At 43.3% G+C, this 24,637-nt stretch overlaps 1 protein-coding gene across 1 annotated transcript in view; it reads left to right on the forward strand.

Annotated features, from left to right (window-relative positions):
* Nucleotides 1-24,637, forward strand: part of LRRC2 (leucine rich repeat containing 2) — a 694,508-nt gene that overhangs the window by 135,889 nt on the left and 533,982 nt on the right. Inside the window, exon 3 of the mRNA XM_075318763.1 lies at nt 20,719-20,926. Within this exon, the coding sequence (XP_075174878.1) occupies nt 20,719-20,926 (208 nt within the window). The remainder of the gene's footprint in view (nt 1-20,718; nt 20,927-24,637) is intronic.

Consider the following 24,637-nt stretch of genomic DNA (forward strand, 5'->3'; position numbering starts at 1 on the left):
CCGCTGGATCCAGTGGTGGCCGCGAATTACCTGACTGACAGCAGCTGATCACGCTACTCACCTCAGTTGCTGTGTGAAGCTGACAGGAGCGGCGGTGTATTCTGCAGTTCCTGTCACCTGCATGCAGCAGAGCTGGATGCGACGCTGGAGGTCCGTGGATTACGCCGGACATGGAGGGCTTTGTCGGGGTTAATAAATTGGTGATGAGGGACTTTGTTATTGTTTTTTATTTCTAATAAAGGATTTTTTGGGTGTGTGTGTTTTTTAACTGTAATTTACAGATTAATCATGGAAGGAATCTCAAGGAGACGCCTGACATGATTAATCTAGGATTTAGTGGCAGCTATGGGCTGCCATTAACTCCTTATTACCCCGATTTGCCAACGCACTAGGGTAAATCGTGAAGAGCCGGGTACAGTCCCAGAACTGTCGCATCTAATGTATGCGGCAATTCTGGGCGGCTGCTGACTGATATTGTTAGGCTGGGGGGCTCCCCATAACGTGGGGCTCCCCATCCTGAGAATACCAGCCTTCAGCTGTATGGCTTTATCTGGCTGGTATTAAAATTGGGGGGAACGCACGCGTGTTTTTTTAATTATTTATTTATTTATTTTACTGCACAGTATAGACACGCCCACCGGCTGCTGTGATTGGGTGCAGTGAGACACCTGTCACTCAGTGTGGGGGCGTGTCTCACTGCAACCAATCATAGGCGCCTGTGGGCGGGGAAAGCAGGGAATATGAGATGGCTGTGTGCAGAGCACAGCGCGCCCGCCAGTATAAAGGCTCGGTCACGCTGTGCGGGCCGGCCAATCACTGCAATTCCACAACTAACAGGGCTGTGGCATTGCAGTGGTCTGCCAGCCAATCCCTGCATGAGGGCTGGCTCTCAAAAGAGCGCCAACATGCAGGGATGAAGACCACGAGTACAGCACGAGTATCGCGAGATTACTCGGTCCCCGCCGAGTAGCCCGAGTACAGTGATACTCGTGCGAGTACCGAGTAGTAACAAGCATACTCGCTCATCACTAATAATGAGTGGTTCCGAAAATAGTATGAAAGTCCTGGAAGTAGTGTTAGTGTCATATGGGGCACTAGTATGAATAACGCGCCTTCTTCTACCTTTTTTAATGCTGTTTTTTTTTTGTTTTTTTTTTGTTAATTAATTATTAAAATAATTACAATGCTGTTCCTCAACCGCAAAATATTACCCTGATTGCCACCACATGGAGCATGTAATATATGCGCCATTTCTGGGACAGCTACTATTTTTAGGCTGGGAAGGGCAAAATAAACATGGACCTTTCCAGCCCGATAATACCTGCTGGCAGCTGTCTGCTTTACTTTGGCTGGTTATGAAAAAAAGGGGGATGCCACTTCATATTTTTTTTAAAAAAAAATATCTATTTTCTATACACATTTGTTTGCAGGGTAATTGTCCTGCTCTTTCCTCCATTTAGCTTCCTTTTGAAGCTCCCTAGCCCTTACTATCAACGTTTTATACATTGAAGGTTTGGGTTCCCATTGACTTATATAGGGTTTATGGTCTGGGGTCAAGTTCGGTTTAAGTATGGGTATCGAACCAAACTTTTAACTACAGTTAGGCAGAACCCTGTAAACCTAAACATCAACACCACTCATCCCTAATTAAAGCCTAACCCACATGCAGCAAAAATGAGTATACTCCTAAGTGAAAAACGGCCAAATTATGCCAAAACTGTAGATAGTTAGTGTGGCCACCATTATTTTCAAGCACATTTTCTTGGGCATAGAGTTCACTAGAGCTTCACAGGTTGCCGTTAGATTCCTCTTCCACTCCTCCATGATGACATCACAGATCTGGTTGATATTAGAGACCTTGCACTCCTCCACCTTCCATTTGTGGGTGCCACACAGGTGCACTATATGGTTTAGGTCTATCACATTTACCCTCAGTTTGTTTAGCAAGGCAGTGGTTGTGTGTTTGGGGTTGTTATGTTGGAATTCTTTCTGTGGCCCAGTTGACAAAGGGAGGGGATCATACTCTGCTTCAATATGTCACACTAAGGGGTTCTTTACACGCTGCGACATTGCTAGCATCGGCTAGCGATGTCCAGCGCGATAGTACCCGCCCCTGCCGCACATGCGATATGTGTTGATTGCTGCCGTAGCTAACATTATCACTACGGCAGCGTCACATGCACATACCTGCTCGGCGACATCGCTGTGACTGCCGAACGATCCCTCTTTCAAGGGAGAATTGAATGACAAAGGAATTCAGCTCACCCACTCCAAGTCTCCAGGCCCTCTCTCTGCAGCACGGACAATCAGCCGGGCAGCTGCAAGCATGTGAGATGAAGTTCAGCGCAGGAAAGAAGGCACTCTTCAATATAAATTTCCATATGGTTTATTCCATGTGCACAAATATAGAGGTAGGTACAGACAGCCCCTGGGCAGGGGAAGAATGACTAGCGACGCGTTTCGACCGTATTACACGTTCTTAGTCATGTCATGTCTACCTCTATATTTGTGCACATGGAATAAACCATATGGAAATTTATATTGAAGAGTGCCTTCTTTCCTGCGCTGGACTTCATCTCACATTCTTTCAAGGGAGAGGTGCGTTCGGTGTCACAGCAACGTCACCGCGACGTCACTAATCGGCCAGACAATAGAAGCGAAGGGGCGGAGATGAGTGGGACATAACATCCAGCCTACCTTCTCCCTTCCGCATTGCCGTCGGGACGCAGGTAAGGAGATGTTTGTTGCTCCTGCGGGTTTACACACATAGATGTGTGGAGCTGCAGGAACAACAAACAACATCGTACCTGCGGTCGAACCGACATTATGGAAATGAACAACGTTACACAGATCAGCGAGATTGTATGCTTCTGTGCTCGTTCATTGTTCCATCTAGGATTTACACGTTGCGATGTCGCTATTGGCGCCGGATATGCATCACTAACGACGAGACCCCGACGATATAGTGGTAGCGATGTCGCAATATGTAAAGTATCCCTAAGTGTTGTTAATCAAGGTTCCTTCAATGAACTGTAGCTCCCCACAGCCGATAGCACTTGTGTCGCCCCATACCATGAAACTCTCATCACTATGCTTGACTGTGTGCAAGCCACACTTGTCTTTGCATTCCTCACCTGGTTGCCACCACACACGCTTAACAGCATCTGAAAAAAATAAGTATATCTTGGTCTCCGAGTCCTCAGACCACAGGACATGGTTCCAGTAATCTATGCCTTTAGACGGTTTGTCTTTAGCAAACTGTTTGCAGGCTTTCTTGTGCATATTCTTTAGAAAAGGCTGCCTTCTAGAATGAAAACCATGAATACCGATTTGATGTAGCGTGTGGTGTATGGTCTGAGTACTGACAGGCGGACCCCCCACCCTTTAAACCTTTGCAGCAATAATGGCAGCACTCATACATTTTGAAAAGACAGCCTCTGAGTATGACACTGAGCATGTACACTCAACTTCTTTGACCAACCATTTCGAGGTCTGTTCTAAGTGGAACCTATCTTATTAAACAGCTGCATTATCTTTGGCCACTGTGCCACAGCTCAGTTTCAGGGTGTTGGTAATTTTCTGATAGTCTAAGACATTTTTATATAGAGCAACAATTCTTTTTTTTCAGCTCCTCAGAGAATTCTTTGCCATGTGTGGACATGTTGAACTTCCAGTGATCAGTATGAGAGTGTGTGAGCGAAAACACCAAATTTAACACATCTGCTTCCCATTAACACCAGATACCTTGTAACAGTAAGGGGGGCTTTACACGTTGCGACATCGCTACTGATATATCATCAGGGTCAAGTCGTTAGTGACGCACATCCGGCGCCGGTAGCGACATCGCAATGTGTAAATCCTAGGTGCGACGATGAACGAGGGCAAAAGGGACAAAAATCACTGATTTGTGTCACGTCATTCATGTTCATAATGTCGCTCCTGCTGCCGGTACGATGTTGTTTGTTGTTCCTGCAGCACCACTGTGTGTGACGCCACAGGAACGACAAACATCTCCTTACCTACATTCCGCCGGCAATGCGAAAGGGAGAAGGTGGGCGGGATGTTATGTCCCACTCCTCTCCGCCCCTCCGCTTCTATTGGCCGGCCGATTAGTGACGTCGCGGTGACGTCGCTGTGACGCCAAACGCACCTCCCCCTTGAAGGAGGGATTGTTCGGCAGTCACAGCGACGTCGCCGACCAGGTATGTGCTTGTTAAGCTGCCATAGCGATAATGTTTGCTACGGCAGCAAACACCATATATCGCATGTACGATGAGGGCGTGTGCTATCGCGCTGGACATCGCTAGCCGATGCTAGCGATATCGCAGCCTGTAAAGCCCGCCTAATAGTCACATGACACTGGGGGGGGGAAATGCCTAATTGGGCACAATTTGACCATTTTCACTTAGGGGTGTACTCACTTTTATTGTCAACAGTTTAGATACTAATGACTGTGTGTTGAGTTATTTAGAGGACACCAAATGTACACTGTTATGCAAGCTGTACACTGACTACTTTACATTATACTAAAGTGTCATATCTTCAGTGTTATCCCATAAAAATATATACTCAAATACTTACAAATATGTGAGAGATGTATTCACTTTTGTGATATACTATACTTTTATCATTTTTGCATGGCTATACATCAATTGTAAGTAGTTCTTTTTCAATGCTACTTGATTTATAGCTGCATTTATAGTTACGATTTTAAAACATTTCAAGGGTGCAATTATAGATACTATTGTATACATTACCCATACTGTAATCACATTACCGTATAGGAAATACATGACCATTACACGATATATAACAAGAAAACATATGTAAGATTATGTCGGAACGAACAATTTTTTTTAAAACACATCTGATTGTGAAAATTATTGTTATTCCAAACTAAGTTTTTATTTATTATTTATGAGCATTAAAGGGGTTACGTTTTTGACGAACGTCTGCAGTCACTCTATGTGACTGCAGACTTCTGCATTCTCACAGCGCGTGCACTGCATGCTGTCAGGATTATTTGGTGCCAATGGGGAGAGTGGAAGGTCAAGAAACATGACAACTAGGCATGCTTGGTATTGCACAATAAAAATTAATTGAGTGAGGCTGATTACATCTATTCAGAATGTGGCCAGAAGCATGCAAATCGTATTATTGCTCTCACATGACTATCCACTCTTTCCGCTGGCAGAGAAGCATCTGAAAAGTGTCCATGTACGCAGTGAGAATTCAGAAGTTTGCAGTCATCTAGTGACTGCAGACATTCATCACAAACCTGGAGAAGCTTTTATATTATAAAATTAAGCAGTGAGGCATACCCAGTTCTAACAGCGTGTAATATACTCCCTATAAAGATTCAGCTCTACTTGCTGGTTGCAGCAGTCATCACATGGCCACTCCACTCTTATGTGACTTTCATGCTTTTGGTCATGAGACATTGAGCTTTTCTTTCTGTTTCTCTCTATGAAGCAGTAGCAGTAGATTTCCTGTGGTTGTGATGTCAGTGGCAGTTTGTCAGGACTTTCTCTAGCATGCTGAGACGTATATTGAATTTGTTTAATGATAATTTGGATTCCATACCCAAATTCAAGAAATGATTAAAGTGGACACGTCTGCATGAACAAACAAATAGCTAGATGCTGGTTGTGTTTCCCTATTCATTCTGATGCTGTCTAACCAATGCTGATAGGATCCGATTGTGCATCAACACACCAACTTGAGAAAAATTAAGGTAACATCCCTTTATCCATTTTTTTAATAATTATTAAAACAAGAAGATAAATTACAAAGGATAGGCACAAGTTATATAATTGGGAATGCAAGTATTTACTTCCACGTCATGAGTAGTTTCCCTTTAACTTATTCTAAAGGACAATAGTGTGTGTACGTATCTTTGAGATGAGATAACATACATCACCACATAGTTTATTCTCCAGTTTCCAAAACTTTCCATGCTGTATATATTTAGAACAGTAAAGGCTGTCTTCTTAACACTATGGATTAACATGCATTTAGGGTTTAACAGTCTAAAATCCTTTAAAGAGTAGACTATAATTCATTTATAGAAATTATTCTGATAAGCATATCATACTGTCAACCATTCCAAGCTTCAAAGTAAAAATCACTATTTTATATTACCAGCTACCACTTTCATTACATTTCAACTTATAATTTTCTCTGACAAGTGAGACAGCTTTGCAGACGTATCTTTATAGTGATGTGTCATAACATTTTCCTGGCAAATGAATAAGACACACAAATAAATAGTAAAAATAACAGATTTGCAAGAGTATGGCGGGGGTAAGTATGCCAATACATGTTTTGTTTTACTTTTCCATGTCTTTTATATTCAAAGCATATGACCACATGAAGGCGACATTTATGTTCTGAATCATTTTATGGGATTAGATATTTTGTAAGGTTTTATAGATAATTTTTCATGATTACATTTTTATTAAAGATGAGTGAATTGATTTGACGAAAGTCGAATTAGTGTTAAATTTAATGACACTCGTAGGCAATATTGAACAATTTGCAATTTGATTCAGACGAATTGCTCCCCAAAAAGTGCCCGCCACCATTTTTCACATTGCAGAAGATTGCATCAGCCACTGACGGTTCACAAGACCTTAGACGCTACCGCAAAGGTATCCCCGTAAAAAGTTGCAGCTATCACATCACATGGTATAGCGCTCCCAATCAGGAGGGACTACCAGAGCCTGTGTAATAGCTGAAGCTGAGAATGTTGCAGCCATTTAGGATAGCAAGAGGACATCAGAGCTCACAGCATATCAATAATAATAAAAGAAAGTCGTAAAATATTATACAAACACTCTAGACATCAATGTATTGTACAACAGCATCACTGAAATTGAATGGACTTTTTAAGGTGAGTAATGGATCTTTCAATATTTTTGCAATGACTCCTATTGTGGCCCTTTTTTCCTTATATCGGCAAGCCTTTTTCAGCTGGGGTTACAAACTGTGTTGTGTCACTTTACAGCAATTTTTAGACAAGCTACGTGACCAAACCATTTGTACAACTTATTTGTGACCTGCCATTATGTGACTATTATACACCTGTGATTTTGTTGTACAAGAATATAGCAAAGTTGTACTTAATTCATAAGCAAGTTGAAGTAACATTGAAATCTATGGCAAGGAACTTGTGACCAGCAACAGAAAATCCAACATTTTTGCAACACTTTGTGATACTGTGATGCAGTTGCAGGAGGTTGCAGGGTACAGTGGAACACCAATGGAAATTTACATTGAATATAAAGAATATAGAGAGAAAGTGGAATACAAAGCATGGGAAAGTTTGGTACTTTACTTTGGAAAAGATTCATATCATAGTGTGGAGAAACTGGGTACTTCGGGAAAATGGATATCAGGGTGTGGGAAATAGGCATAGTATACCTTAGCATGGATAAGCCAGTACTGGGACAAGGAGTAAGAGCAGAGTTACCAAGTGCATAAAAGTTACCAATATTCTACTGTCTCAACAACTGCAAAGTTACAAACCTCCTGTGTAGGGATGAGTGAAAATATTTTCATTCCTCTGGTCTAATGTCCAATTAGGTTCTTCATGGTGGTCTTCATTTCTGTATCCAGCATCCATGGCACAGTATTCTTCGTAGCCTTTTGTGCTTACTTGACCCCACGTTGTTGCATCGTGACACACGTCAAGCTTAGTGACTAGACCTCACATTACTAAACTAAAAGCAATATGTCATTCACAGACAACTAAGAGACGTACATTTTAGGTCATTTTTTGTGTATATATTATGGAAAAAGGATCTTTCAACTTTATTCTCTCTTTATATACATTTAGATTACAACTAAATTTTATGAGCCCTTCCTGGTGTCATAATTATTTTTTTTTTTTTTTAAATTGGCAACATTTTGAAAGGTTTAATGATTCCTAAAATAAATGTAACCAAGTTAATGGCTGTACCTATGTGAATTTAACTGCGCACCATGTCATTAATCATTACTACAGGTCCCTACTTTGCATCTAGCAAATCAAGCAAACATATTAAGAAGTCATTTGCTAAACAGAAATGTTCATGTCAATCATTTTGATGTCAGTACATAACATAGCAAATGATTGTAATGAAAAATTATGAATGGTAATGACATAATGACATAAGAAACTATAAAAATATACAAGTACAAAAAGAACAAGAAATAGGTATCAAATTCATATTGTGGTCATAATAATTCAAGTAAATATAATTTTAAAATTAAAGAGTGAGCGTCCAGCAATTCTCTTTATTTCATTGGATTTATAATTTTGTAGACTATCTTCTTAAAGGGATTTTCCAGTATTAGAAAAGCCTAGTTGCTTTCTTTCCAGTGCTATATAAGCTCATAGGTTGGAAGCACTGCAACTCAGCTCCTTTAATATCAATCGAGCCATGTTGCTAAAGTGCAGTCATGGCCAAAAGTTTTGTGACTGAGAAAGTGGACATGGACAAAGCAGTTGATATTAGTCTGTCATGATGAGTGAATTATAAAAGCAGACTAGATGCTTTAAAAATGGGCTTCTCTTTTAAATGATAATTTTCTGTTATGCATGATTACCTTTAAGGACAAAAGTGAAGTCATCATTCCTTTAAATCAAAAGGGATTTACAGGCAAGGACTTTGCTGCTTGTAGAATTGATCCTAAATCAACAATTTATGGAACATCAAGAACTTCAGAGAGAGGTTCAATTGCTGTAAAAAAGACTTTACAGTGCAAAAGAAAGTCTAGCAAGTGCCAGGACCATCTCTTAAGAAGGATTCTGCTATTAGATTGGTTTGACACAAGTGCAGAGCTTGCTTAAAATGGCAGCAGGCAGGTGTTAGTGCATCTGCACATACAGGCAAACAAAGGCTTTTAGAGGATGGCCTATTGTTAAAAAGGGCATCAAAGAAGCCATTTCTCCAAGAAAAACATCAAGGACAGACTGACATTGTGCAGGTAGTACAGAGATTGAACTTCAGACAACATGGAAGAATGATTGTCCAAAGAAAAAAAAATCATACAACAACCCCATATCAACAATAAAGTATCTTGAGAAGATTCCTATGTGGGGTTCATCTGAGACAGTGGACTCCTTCACATATTTCATCTAAATTGGCCCTAGTCGTAGTGAGAACCCTTAATATACTGTAATATAGAAAAAGACTATGTCATATACAAAATAATGATTCTTTATTGAGGTAACTGTATCAAACAAATTAATACAATCATATACAAATCAGGGAAATAGACATGGTATGGAGAACAAAATCAGGTGACATACAGCAATTCATAACAAACACAATGTATATCAAATTATATGAGTCCTGTGGTTCTTCAAAGAACACATTTAATGTCCATCTGTAAAGTACATATGCTTAGATGAATATTCCTCTACAAAGTGCAACAATGGTCTTACAAATAAAGTGCATGTGCATGATGTGCTCCTCCTTAAGGTGTAATCAAAGTAACAATAAGAGAGGCCGAGCCAGCACTGCTTGAGAATGGCATGCAACAAATAAAAAGTGCAAATTCACAAATTGTTCCAACTGTACTATAATGCAAAATGAGATTTTTAGCAAATAATTGATCAATTTTTTGAGCCACCCCTGCCACGTCATGGCAAATTTCAGTACAGGGTCCTACTTTATATTTTATATTTTCAGTGTGCCATGCGGCCTCCTAATTACATTAAAAGCAGAACCATATTGAAGCAACACATATACCTGTAACATTTCAGAACCGCTTCCATGTTGCAAAGACAGGCAGCTGCGAATAAAGGCAGTCCAGGTCCCAGCATGTGCAGCAGATGCCACACACACCGGGACAATGTCAGAACTGGCCCTCACAGTGCCTCACTTTTTTGCATGCCATTCTCAGGCAGTGCTGGCTCTCCCTCTTTTTTTTAAATCAAAGTAGTCTCACAATGGAAAAAAAATGCTTAGTGAAGTCAAAAGTCACCAAAATGGTAGTGTACAAGGCTTTCATGCACCACCTACTTGTAGAAAAATCATATTAACCACCTTAAATAACATTAATTTTGTGTCACGAGGAGCACCTGTGACGTGTTTCACAATAGCTTTCTTAGGAGGAAATTGCTTTTTTCCAAATTTTCCTAATTTTTCTATCATGATTGATCACCATGTTGCAAACGAAAAGTAATTACTAAGTTGAACAAAGCATTGAACTGGTGAGTCCATGGCCAGTAAACTTCCCAGATCTAAATCCTTTTGAAAATATATGGTCAATCCTAAAAAAGAAGTATAAATAAAAACACAGAAATTGTGGAAAAACTCCAAGCACTGATTAAATAACAATGGGTTGCCATCAGTCAGAATTTGGTAAAATTAATATCACCTTTACCAACCCGCTCATATTGACAGGATCAGGAAAGAGAAAAGTGCAGCAGTCCCTACCCACCCTTCGTGCACACCCCTACCTATCGCCTTCACTGTCAGTCAGGATTTGGCAAAGGACCTGATAACAAGCATGTCAGGACAAATTGCAGAAGTCTTAAAAAATAAGCGTTATGTATTTGTTAATGAAACTGTACAGCTTATGAAATGCTTAGATTTCTCCTTCAACAGCCATAGAAATATCTGTCTAAATAATCTCAAAAGACTAAGGGGTACTTTGCACACTGCGACATCGCTACTGCGATATCGTCGGGGTCAAATCGAAAGTGACGCACATCCGGCGCCGGTAATGACGTCACAACGTGTAAAGCCTAGATGCACCGATAAACGATTGCAAAAGCGCCGAAAACCGGTGATCTGTGTAATGTCGGTCATTTTCGTAATGTCGCACCAATAAGAGATACGATGTTGTTCCTCGTTCCTGTGGCAGCACACATCGCTGTTTGTGAAGCCGCAGAAGCGAGGAACATCTCCTTACCTGCCTCCACCGGCTATGCGGAAGGAAGGAGGTGGGCGGGATGTTTACATCCCACTCATCTCCGCCCCTTCGCTTCTATTGCCCGCCTGCCGTGTGACGTCGCTGTGACGCCGCAGGACCCACCCCCTTAGGAAGGAGGCAGGTCGCCGGCCAGAGCGACGTCGCAGGGCAGGTATGTGCGTGTGAAGCTGCCATAGCGATAATGTTCGCTACGGCAGCTATCACAAGATATCGCATGTGCGATGGGGGCGGGTAATATCGCGCTTGGCATAACTAGCCGATGCTAGCGATGTCGCAATGTGCAAAGTACCCCTAAGGCTGTAAGCATTGTGAAAATCAAAATTTGTGTCAGTCTCAAAACATTTGAATTTGACCTGTAGACATCACATAATTCATAGACACGTGTTCTGCTGTTCCTGGAAATGAGACATGTTTTCTAATCTTTGATAGCCCCATTAGTATATTTGTAGCAATAGTTGTTTTCAGTTATGAGCAAGCAATAAAATGCTCCAGTGCTTGGTACTTGAATTTAGCAGGTCAGACGCTCGGACGGGCCCGATTTCAGTATAGAGTATAATGGAAGTCAATGGGAAACTCAAGCATGAGGTCTGAGGAGCAGTGAAATTACTGAAATGAATGGACACGGTGCTCAAATATAATGGGAACAACATGGGGAAGATGGCTGGATGCATCTTTGACTCCCTGTAGAGAACAATATTGAAAGAGTATTATAGCACTTTTACAGACTCACAATAAAACATACAAAACTGAAGTTAAAATCTATTTTACAGGAAAATATGTTAGGATACATTCTTTCCTTTATAATGACATGTATATAAGGCAAATGAAAAAGTAAAAAAAGTCTCCTACATCCCTTAGGCTATGTTAACACGTAGCGTTATTGCTGCACATTCTTGTTGCTCAGTGTTGTTCAGTGTTGAAAAAAAAACACTGCAAAAAATGCAGCGTATGAACATAGCCTTAAAAGTCGGGTCATCTCTCACAGTATTTCATTGTATTTATTTAAAGGAGGGATTGCAATACACCCTGGATTACATGTAGAGGAAGGCCTCAGAATACATTTTTGGGTAATTTTAAAAATATTGGGACTACTACACTGGTAAACCCTATGTACTAAGTGTAAAACCTAGTAAAAATTTAAAAGAGGGATTACAATACACCCTGGAAGACATGAAGGGGAAGAATTCAGAATATTTTTTTTTTGTCAGATTTAAAAAGATTGGGGCTCAGGTAAAGCTGATTCACTTTGTGCAAGGGCTGATAAACACTTATCCCTGGTGGTATTCATATACAATACAGTGCCATATACATATACAGTGGCATGCAAAAGTTTGGGCACCCCTTGTCAAATTACTTAATTAGTTTTATGAGCGTTTAGCATCATTATCTATTTGTAGAAGCCATCCTATTTTTAACCTCAACTTTTTTACAGATGGTCTTATGTTTGGCTCAATAATTTGTTGACATTTCATTGAACTAATTTTTCCCTCTACTTGTGAAATGTTCCCCATGCTATTGGCTGCAACACAACCCCAAAGCATGATTGATTCACCCCTATGTGTTACGGGGGGCTGTCTGATAATAAAACCTAAAGGAATATCAGTCAGGGTCCACCGTGCAAAGACTCTGCTGCAGACTATGGCAGAGTGCAATACCTCTGTTAATCTCACAGAGGAATATAATTAGTAAATAAGGCAATTCCTCCCTTACTTGGAGGGTGTGTGGAATGGTCTCTGTTAATGATCACAGAGACAAAAGCAGTGAGTGTGAAATGGCACCTACCTAGGTCCGTTCCTCTAGTGGTGCCAGGAGACGGACAGCAGCGTAAGCCGCACAAAGCTCCTACCTGCGTTCGCTCCACTAGTGTGCGAGGACACGAACCACTAGATATGGCACTTGCCTAGGTCCGCTCTTCTAGTGGTGCAAAAAAGATGGACAGCAGCGTAAGCCGCACAAAGCTCCTACCTCTGTTCGCTCCCCTAGTGTGCGAGGATATGAACAACGCCAGATGCAGTATAAGGAACGTTACCCTAGCGGCAACATCCACCTACGAGTAGAATCACAAGGCCCAGCCGGACCATGTGCCTCAGGCACCTGCCTATGTCCGCTCCACTAAGAGGTAAGGATACAGACTGCAGCCGAAGCTGTAAGGTATAACAAACGCTACCCTGCCGGTAGCGCTCACCTAACATAGACAGAGAGATGCCTAGAGGGACGTGCACAGGGCGTCTACCCTCATGCATGAACCAAGAGGACTGAGCGCCAGGCGGCGTGCATCCGGGTCTTATATAGACTCTGTGCCTCATCCAAGATGGAGGACACCAGAGCCAATCCGCTGCCAGAATGACAGCAATGACGTCACGCTGGCCTATCACCGAGCAAAGTGTCACAAGCACATGACCAGCGACCAATCGGCATGGAAGGTGTCAGAGACATGTGACCACGTGTCACAAGCACATGACCAGAGGCCAATCAGCTTAGAAGGTGTCAGAGACATGTGACCTCGTGTCAGCGATGATGTCACCCGCACATGTGCAATGGCTCCAAGATAGGATTTAGTCTCCAGCGCTTGCACATGTGCAGTAGCAAGAAATCCGGACATAGTCTCCAGAGCCACAGCAACCGTAACAGTACCTCCCCCTCAAGGGCCCCTCTCCCGGTGACGCAGGTAATCGGCAACTAAGTCGGGAGAATGGACAGCCTCCTCAGGCTCCCAAGAGCGATGTTCCGTGCCATAGCCCTCCCAATCTATCAAGAAGAACCTGCGCCCTCTAACCATCTTAGAACCAACTATGGCTCGTACCTCATAGCTAGAGCAAGAGGAATCAGAGGCAGGAGAGTGCACTTCACGAGCGTGAGGTAAAATAGCCGGCTTTAGCAGTGAAACATGGAATTTGTCATGGATCCTAAGATGGACGGGTAACTTCAAGTGGTAGACTACAGGATATACCTGTCGAAGAACCTCATAAGGACCCAGGAAGCGAGGAGCAAATTTGACAGAGCTCACTCTAAGTTTCACGTGTTTTGCAGAGAGCCACACAAAGTCCCCCGGAGAAAAGACAGGAGCCGGGCGACGAAACCAATCGGACACCGTCTTCATACGGTCCTTAGCTGCTTGGATCGACTCTTGAGTCTGATCCCAAACCTCTCTGGCATTAGTTGCCCAGTCGGCCACAAGAGGAGGAGGTGCAGCAGCGGGAAACGGTACCGGTACCCTAGGGTGTTGCCCATTATTGAGTACGAACGGTGTCTGCCCAGTGTCCTCAGCCAGCGAATTGTTAAGGGAAAATTCGGCTCAGGGTAGGAGGGAGGACCAGTTATCGTGGTTCTCAGCAACAAAGTGTCGAAGGTATATAATCATGGATTGATTGGTACGCTCAACCAAACCATTGGTCTCCGGATGGTATGCCGAAGAGAGATTCAACTCAATTTGCAGAAGGCTACAAAGATCTCGCCAAAAACGGGAAGCAAATTGCGGGACTCTATCACAAATGATACGATCTGGCATCCCGTGAAGCCTAAAGACATGCTTGAGGAATAGTTTGGCTAGTACACTGGAAGATGGGATTATCGATAACGGTACGAGATGAACCATCCGGGAGAAATGGTCCGTAATGACCGACACAAATCTATGTCCCTGTGAACACGGAATATCACCCACAATGTCCATGCCTACCACCTCCAACGGTCTATCTGGCACTGGTAAAGGAAGCAAGAGCCCAGCCGGTCTCTGCCGTAACGGACGGTTGCGAGCACACGAGTAGCAGGAACCGACATATCTCTTGACGTGGCTGGCTAAGTGTGGCCACCAATACCACCTCTCGATTAACTCTCGTGTCCGTCTAATATCAAAATGCCCACCCACCTTTGAGGTGTGGGCCCACGACAGTATATCATTCTGTCGATCCGGCGGAACAAAGGTCTTGCCCGGTGGGATTTGGTCTAACGTCACAGGGGAGAGCGTATGAAAAACCCTGGAGGGAAGGATAAGACTAGGTTCGTCAATCTCTTCCTGGGTAGAAACCATAGAGCGAGACAGGGCGTCTGCCTTGTTATTCTTACTCCCAGACAGATAGTTGATGGAGAAGTGAAAGCGGGAGAAAAACAAGGACCAGCGGGCTTGGCGAGGATTCAGACGCTGAGCGGTTTGTAAGTACGTCAGATTCTTATGGTCTGTATAGACCTGGAAAGGATGTTTCGCTCCTTCCAGCAAGTGACGCCACTCTTCCAAGGCTAATCTCAGGGCGAACAGTTCCCTATCCCCAATGGTATAGTTTCTCTCTGCCGGTGAAAAGGTTTTAGCAAAGAAGAAACACGGCCTTTTTCTACCTGCCCTGTTCTTTTGATACAAGACTGCACCAGCACCCACTGAAGAGGCATCAACCTCCAACAGGAAGGGCTTATTCTCATCAGGTCTTTGAAGAATGGGAGCAGTTGAAAAGTGTCTTTTTACTGCCTCAAAAGCCTGGGATGTCTCAGTAGACCAGACTTTTGGATTAGCACCTTTCTTAGTCAAGGCCACCAAAGGGGCCACCAAAGTAGAGAAATGGGGTATGAACTGCCTGTAATAATTGATGAATCCTAAGAAGCGTTGCACCGCCTTCAAGGAATGAGGTTCGGACCATTCCAGGACAGCAGAGAGCTTCGCAGGATCCATAGCCAGACCCTCTTGTGAGATAATGTAACCCAAAAAAGGCAAGGATGACTGCTCGAATACACATTTTTCGAGTTTAGCAAACAATGAGTGTTCCCTTAAACGGGAGAGGACACGAATGACATCCTGATTATGAGTCTCCAGATCAGGAGAAAAAATCAGGATGTCGTCTAGATACACCACGATGGAGGATAACAGTAAATCCCTGAACACATCGTTTACGAAGTCCTGAAATACTGCGGGTGCATTACATAAACCAAAAGGCATGACGAGGCATTCATAGTGACCGTCTCGGGTGTTAAAAGCGGTCTTCCATTCGTCACCCTCTCGAATTCGTACCAAGTTATATGCACCCCGCAGATCCAACTTCGTAAAAACCTGAGCTCCCCTCAGTCTGTCAAAGAGCTCCGAAATTAAAGGTAACGACTATTTGTTCTTTATTGTGATTGCGTTGAGACCCCTGTAATCTATGCAGGGACACAAATCACCCTCTTTCTTCCGAACAAAGAAAAACCCAGCTCCCGCGGGAGAGACAGACTTCCGAATGAACCCCTTCTCTAAACTCTCTCTTATATAGGTCGACATGGCCTCCGACTCAGGTATTGACAGGGCGTAAACCCTGCCCTTAGGTGGAACCGAACCTGGGATAAGGTCTATGGCACAGTCATACGGCCTATGGGGTGGAAGAACCTCGGCACCCTGTTTGGAGAACACGTCAGCGAAATCCAAATAGGGTGTAGGTATGGGAGAGAGATCAGTTGATGCAACCACCACGACCTTAGGTGGTAAGGGAAGACATCGGGACTGACATTTCGAACCCCAACTAATAATGCTGTCGGACTCCCAGTCAATTAGAGGAGCATGGGTCCGAAGCCATGGGAGACCCAGAAGAATGTCGTCTATACCCTCAGGCAAAACAAGAAAAGAAATCTCCTCTATGTGACCCTAAGACAGGGAAAGGCGCAAGGGAACTGTCCTCAATGTAATGGAGTCAGACAACATAGTCCCATTAACAACACGGACAGGAATAGGCGCCTCTAACATGATAGAGGGAATATTGTGTCTCTTTACAAATCCTGAGGACACAAAAGTCCCGTCAGCTCCGGAATCCACAAAAGCCATAATAGGCCATGTATTCTCAGAGAATGAGAGCTGACCTGGGATACTACACTTAGAGTGTGCAGAAGACGTCTCTAGTAACCCCCCTCTAATGGTTACTAGGCCTGGGAGTTTCCCTGATGGCTAGGACACTTGTTGGCATAGTACCCAGCCTGACGACATATGTAACATATAGGAGGACCAGACTTGCGTAGTCTGGAGGACGCATGACCTAACTCCATAGGAGTGGGAGATGTTTCAGATGCTGAGGAAGATGGTAGTGGACCCTCAACAACTGGAATAGCCCGATGCTTAGGGCGTGAGGAAGAGACCTCGAGTCTACGTTCCCTATGGCGTATGTCGATCCTAATTGCTACTGTGATCAAGTCCTCCAGAGAAGCAGGGACCTCACGAGTAGCAAGAGCATCCTTGACATAGCCTGCCAACCCTCTCCAGAAGATAGGAATCAACACCTTCTCTGGCCAATCTAGTTCTGCCACCAGAGTTCAAAAAGCAATGGCATAAGAACTAGTGAATAACGAACCCTGAGATAGATCTAACAGTCTCAGGGCCACATCATGGGTAACCTGCGGACCCATGAATACCGCCTTAAGAGCATCAAGAAAGTCTTGATGTCTCAGAGTAACCACATAAGAGCGCTAACATAGGGGAGTCGCCCATTCTAAGGCTTTGTCCTGAAGTAAGGAGATGATAAAGCCTACTCTGGACCTCTCCGTAGAGAAGCGAGAAGAGTTGACCTCTAGGTGTATCTGACACTGACTAATGAAACTACGACATGATCTGGCATCGCCAGAATATCTGTTTGGCAGAGCAAGTCGAGGATCATGTGCAGATGTCACCATGGTCTGAGGTTTATCCTCTATACTCTTGAGCCGCGACTCAAGTACTTGTATGTAACGGTGTAACTGCTGATATTCTGCCATAACTGCCAGACCCTTGGCTCAGTCCTAATGTTACAAGGGGCTGTCTGATAATAAAACCTAAAGGAATATCAGACAGTCAAGGTCCACCGTGCAACGACTCTGCTGCAGACTATGGCAGAGTGCAATACCTCTGTTAATCTCACAGAGGAATATAATTAGTAAATAAGGCAATTCCTCCCTTACTTGGAGGGAGTGTGGAATGGTCTCTGTTAATGATCAAAGAGACAAAAGCAGTGAGTGTGAAATGGCACCTACCTAGGGTCGTTCTTCTAGTGGTGCCAGCAGACGGACAGCAGCGTAAGCCACACAAAGCTCCTACCTGCGTTCGCTCCACTAGTGTGCGAGGACAAGAACCACTAGATATGGCACCTGCCTAGGTCCGCTCTTCTAGTGGTGCAAAAAAGACGGACAGCAGCGTAAGCCGCACAAAGCTCCTACCTCTGTTCGCTCCCCTAGTGTGCGAGGATACGAACAACTGCCAGATGCAGTATAAGGAACGTTACCCTAGCGGCAACGTCCACCTACGAGTAGAATCACAAGGCCCAGCCGGACCATGTGCCTCAGGCACCTGCCTATGTCCGCTTCACTAAGAGGTAAGGATACGGACTGCAGACGAAGCTGTAAGGTATAAGAACGCTACCCTGCCGGTAGCGCTCACCTCACATAGACAGAGAGATGCCTAGAGGGACGTGCACAGGGCGTCTACCCTCATGCATGAACAAAGAGGACTGAGCGCCGGGCGGCGTGCGTCAGGGTCTTATATAGACTCTGTGCCTCATCCAAGATGGAGGACACCAGAGCCAATCCGCTGCCAGAATGACAGCAATGACGTCACGCTGGCCTATCACCGAGCAAAGCGTCACAAGCACATGACCAGCGACCAATCGGCATGGAAGGTGTCAGAGACATGTGACAACGTGTCACAAGCACATGACCAGAGGCCAATCAGCTTAGAAGGTGTCAGAGACATGTGACCTCGTGTCAGCGATGATGTCACCCGCACATGTGCAATGGCTCCAAGATAGGACTTAGTCTCCAGCGCTTGCACATGTGCAGTAGCAAGAAATCCGGACATAGTCTCCAGAGCCACAGCAACCGTAACACTATGTCTAATGGTTGGCGAGATTTTCTTTTCCTGAAATTCTGTGCCCTTTTTTCTTCACACATACCATTGATCATTGTGGCCAAAGAGTTCTATATTAACCTCATTGGTCCACAGGGCTTGTTTGCAAAATGCATCAGCTTGTTTAGATGTTCTTCTGTCCCTGAATTTTACGGTGAGGACACAGGAGAGGTTTTCTTCTGATGACCCTTTCATGAAGGCCATATTTTTACAGGTGTCTCTGAACAGTAGAACAATGTACCACAACTCCAGAGTCTAATACATCATCTTGAAGGGCTTTTGCAGTAGGATATGCCTATGTTGCAGTCCTACAAGCAACTCTCATAGAATTCTTGCTTAGCCTTCCAGACCTTATCTTGAGTTCCACTGTTCCTCTTAACTGCCATTTCCTAATTACTTTTCAAACTGAGGAAAAGGAAACATGAAAATGCATTGCTATTTTCTTATAGCCTTCTTCTGCTTCATGGGCATTCACCATTTTTGTTTTCAGAGTGCTAGGCAGCTGCTTAGAAGAGTCCATGGCTGCTGTTTTTTGGCACAAGGTTAGAGTAGGCTGTTTTTTTGTTTTTTTTTTAAAACTGTGAAATTTGCATTACCTGGCCTTTCCTTCCAATGATAATGAACAAGTCATAACCCTAGCAGGCCTATTAAAGTCTGAAACCTTGGTCAAAATTATTTGAGCACACAAATCTTCAAGGGTGTCCAAATGTTTGAATTTGCCCATTTTCCTTATTGTAATTTGTTCGAATGTATAATTTGAATATATATTTTTTTTGCCTAAAATACAAACGATATGTGTCATCTTTAACTTTGTGCCCTTTAGAAATCATTTTATCTTTAACTTGCTTAACTGTTCACAATAACAGTAATTTTGACCAGCGGTGTCGAAACTTTTACATGCCACTGTTGTTCCAGGAAAAGTATCCAGGAATAGATATTATAATAAATATATAATAAAATATTTACAAAACTTTGAGGTGTGTATTCACTTTTGCAGTGTACTGTACAAGGTCCAACCAGGCCAACCTGGCTGAAAAGGAAAAATGTATAGAGTCAATCGCTAATAGTGACATTTAACTGAGATACCCTTCCCTATATTCATTCTGGTTGCCCAAGTTGGCCCCCACCCTGTCCATAATGTGTTTACGAGATGCAGATGAGTTGCCATGGCCTGCTGGGGCCCACTTTCAGCCCCTTTATTGCAATACTGACTATAGAATAAAGTTAATACTTTGTATGTGCAGCATGGGAGTGTTGTAAAATTTGAGATGGAAAAAAAAATCTATAGTAGAATTGATGTTTTTTCTATTCCTTCCAAAAACGAGCTAAAAAAATGTTTAACATGTTATATGTTTCCCAAAGAAATGTTGCCACTGACAAATACAACTCATTCTGTTAAAAAATAAGCTGTCACTCATATGGCAATGTTGAATAAATACGATGCTGAAAAAAATAGACCCATTTTCAAGCAGTTAAATACATTCAGTGAAATAAAATGAAAGGGAATAATTTTTAAAAATCTACAGTAATTCATTTTCATTTCAGCTTAAGCTTTCAGACAGTGAAAATATGAAACACAGCTATACTTCCAATCTCCAGGTCTAGCACTGCCTCTTCAATATTGCTCCGTTTTTTTTCGACAAGTTGCTGCAGAGAGGTAATGAGTGACTAGAGTGCACATGACCGCTGCAGCCAATCACTGGGGTCAGTACCTGTCACCAAATACTGGGGAAGTAACTGAAAGGCAGCTCTGGAGCTGGGGATGCTGAGTATTGCAGTATTTGTGACTTTATTCATCTGCCAGCCTATTCTGAAATAAAAAAGAATCCTTGACAGCCTCTTTAACATACTGTGATGTGATGATTTGTTGATGATTTACTGATTTTCTGCATCTTGCTCTGCTAAAGAAAGTTAGGAGCATGACTGTGACATTTTATAAAGCTAATACTGTAACAAACCTTCCAATTTTACAGAATAAAACAGGAATGGAGCTTCATGTTGGAATGCAGAAATAAAGGAATACCCCAGTCTGAATATTTGAAGAATGGATTTGTAGACACTGAGCTTAAGATATTGGATGCACACCAGAGGAATACTTCTATTACCAAAACAAGTTCTTACAAAGAAGAAAGCCATGAAAAACAGAAATTTATTTTTAACCTTCATGGGTCAGAGTGGCAGGTAGGTTTTTTTATTTTTTTTTTAATTCAATTTCCATGTGTTTACATAAATTGGATATTTCAGATTTTTAATACTGAATATTATATAGTCTTGCTTTCATATACTGACCTATTCCTCCTGACATCCTAATACTCAAATCGGCACTTTGTAATGATGTATCAGCCCAAGGCTTCATTTACCTGGCAGAGTCACAAGCCTGCAGAGCAGCTTGGTTCTATATTGCAGAACCATAGGATCTCCATCTGTTTCCGTACAGTACAAAACCGATGCTACTTACAAATACAGCTCAAGCCATTGTAAGCAATGTTTCTAGTAAATATATAAGAATGTTTGGTTTCATCTTTTTAACCTTCATATCATTCTTTTACTTAATGACCGCATACAAAGCGTGCATTGCTTTGCTTACATCTGTTGGATACGTTGACTCAGATACTTTCTTTCAGAAGAGTCAATCCGTCTTTGCTCACACTCACAAAGGACTTGTTACTCTAAGGCCTGGGTTTACTGAGGTTCTAAGAGATACTCTAATTAGGAAGGCAGAGAAACATTGTGATTTTGGTTGTTTTCATTCTGTTATGACACTGCCAGAATGTGCATATCACTTCAAAGTCTTCGAGGAGGCTTCTAAAGGAAGGTTTTGGCTGCCCTGGGAATCATTTTAAACAACATATTTTCAGACACATGGCTCGAAGCTTAGGGAATCTGAAAGTACAAAAGCCATATCAACTAGCTAACTCCAGGTCAAGAGTGTTCTAGTCATCAAGGAGAGTTTCCTTTAGATCTGACTTCATTACGAAACAGCAGAACAGCAGCAAAGAATGGAGACTGGAATGCATCATTATTGCTCTATTCAGCTTGCTAGGATGTATGCAGTGTGTAAATTGTATGACACAGAGAAGTAGAAAAGATATTCTGCGAGAAAATAACAATCTGAAGTATGCCAAAAAGAGTGTTCTACACCTCTGATGACGGCTCAAAGGGTGGTGGAAAGAGAACAAGCCCAGGAGTTAATGGATTCTTAGTTTTACTGAATGAGCAGTATTTAGTTTGTCACACAATTTACTTTTGGTGAATGAGGTTCTATATAATCTATAATCTACAGATAACATCAGGTTGCGATCAAGTCACAACTTTATAGTAGATGGTCCATGTATACCTGTTATTAGATTTTGCAACACAAACATTTTTTTTTTAACTAACGAAGTATGTCATTGTTAGTATTATGCAGGTGTAAGGGTATCGCACCTGCAAACGGTTAAAAATACTTCACCTCCAAGAGACAGTGCTCCCCTGTTTCCTGTGTGTTATGGACTGGTCAGTTGAGCCGGCACCTCCCCTCTGGGCTCTGAGATGTTTGGACTAGCCTGGCCTAAAAAGTGTGGGAAAGAGAGAAAGCATGAGAGAGGATTTCAGGTGGGAACTATAGAAGTCGGGTCACCTGGGAGTATGGGAAAATAGATGTAGCCTGCTGTATATCTTGCCTAAGTACGACGGTGTGGAAAGGGTTGCAGTGCCGGCTGGGAAAGACATTGCAAGCCAGATCGTGAGAGAATCCCTGGCAGCCTTTCAGCGAGTACCATGTTGAGATGCTCCCGAGGCTGGCTAAGCCGATCCAAAGAGCGAAGACGTCAACCATAGGAGTCAGGAGACCTCAGGTCTGTGGAGAAGAAGAGTTCCCATGCTTTCCAAGGAGAAGTGCACACCAACGAACATCACCACTCCTGGGAGTGGAGTTGTTCTCTCTCTACAGTGCCACAAGTCTTTGTTAGTGTGCACAATACTAGTGCATAGCATAGGCCTCAGTAACCAGGGCGCTGTGTCGGCTCGCCCCGAGTAGTGGAGGCTAGCTATATTGTAGTGTAGTGCAGGTAAACGTAAATTTTGCCTGCTTGTATTGTTGTTGTACTAGTGTTTGTGATAATTGGGGCAATGACAGCAGTACAATCCAGCTAGGAATTGTAGTTGTTAAAACTTCACTGTTGCCACTTTTGCATACTCCTGTTTGTTCTGATATACGCTTTCTACACCTGCCTGTAAATAAAATGTAATTATTTCTGCAACTTTATGCTGTAATCAAACGCTACACCACGGTGTTCCCTTGGCTTTATAGACATCATAAAAATCCTCTTTACATTAAGTATAATGGACAACCCACAGTTGATCAAAGTCCAGCCTATTAATAGCAGGTTCACTTTAAAAAATGGAATTGTTGGTTCACAAATCTGACATTTATGGTCAAAGTTCAGACCAAGATCTCCAAACTGGTTGCAGGTTTTCTAAGTGGAACCCAACAGCCTATGAGACATGTAAAAGAAGCCTAAAGGTTATATATTGACAGAAGACAGTCCTGACATTTAACATCTTCACGACACATGATGTACTAACCTGGCTACATCATATATTGTGTCAGGTTAATGCCTGCCTGCTGCCGCAAGCAGCCGGCAGCGATCACTGCACATGTCAGCTGATTTGAACAGCTGACATGTGCAGCTATCAAGCACGAGTGGATTAGCTATTGACACACCCCAGGGCTTTGGGGTACTCAGTCCCGGCCAGTATATTTACTGGGACAGTTCACTGGGTGGCCGTTGTCTGGTTCCGTGACCCTGGGGGTCGCTTAAAAGGGGTTATGTACATGGGAGTGATAATAAAGTTTTTATCGTGAGTCGTGACGCCACTTGCGTGTTGCAGCTATTTAGATGGAGCTGCCGCTGCACAGTCTCTCGCTGCTGGGGCTGATGTTAATAACAGCCTGGATGTTGAGCCCTCCACAGGTAGGGCCAGGCCCCAGGGGATAGATGATGGTGCTTGTTGCTGGGGTCTGCTGATTATAATGGTCGCGGAAAGAAGGTAGGCCACACAAGGGATTGCAGTGTAACTGGTTCTTTTTACTCACAGCGTTGTTGTTGCAATCCGATGTAGGCTGGTCCTCACCATTGGTCCCCTTAGTTCCAGTGCCGGTGTGGTGACCTGGTGGCTTTCTTTCTCTGCACCTGTCTCTAGTTGGTAGGTTCCCCTGGCTTGGAGCATCTGGGGGTCCCCTCCTGGTTGTCTCTCAGTCTTAGTCCGAATTGCAGGTAACTTGAACCCTGTTGGGCCAGATCTCTGTCTCGTTCCCAGGTTCTCCTGTCGTTACTGTGCCCCGAACTTTTAGGTTGGTGAGGTCCTGGATGGTCCCCTCAACGTGCAGATTTTAACAGGTCTACCTGGAGTGTTTTCCTGACCTAGGACACCACCCCACCGGTTCTATGGTTCCGAGAGTACTCCACCATACTCCTTTGGCAACCACACGCCTGAGCCTGACAGGTCACTGCTACACTCTCCCGTAAGTGCCGTTACGTCCGTCTCCTTTCACTTTCACATACTGACTGTCTAACCCCTCCTCCCTGGTTGTCGTCTAGTGGACTGGATCAATTCCACCCCCAAGTGGCCATCCATTGGGTCCAACCCTAGCCCGTCACCAGTTTTGGGGGGGAGAAAACAGGGATTGTATGAATGTTTTGGTGTTACCGGCACTGGTCTTCTGAGTTCCTGGGGGTAGGACCTGCATCTTTGACAGGATGCAGTTCCTTGTAGCTCCTGATGGCTCAGGGGTGCTACACTATCCACGTGTGCCTGTTAACCCCTTACAGCGTGCTGTGAAAACGTCACAGCGCTATGTAATAGCGGGCCATGGTAAGCATTCACTTACCCAGCTCCATCGGAAGTCAC

The sequence above is a fragment of the Anomaloglossus baeobatrachus genome, chromosome 1, assembly GCF_048569485.1.
Source record: "Anomaloglossus baeobatrachus isolate aAnoBae1 chromosome 1, aAnoBae1.hap1, whole genome shotgun sequence".
In the NCBI taxonomy this organism is placed as follows: Eukaryota; Metazoa; Chordata; class Amphibia; order Anura; family Aromobatidae; genus Anomaloglossus; species Anomaloglossus baeobatrachus.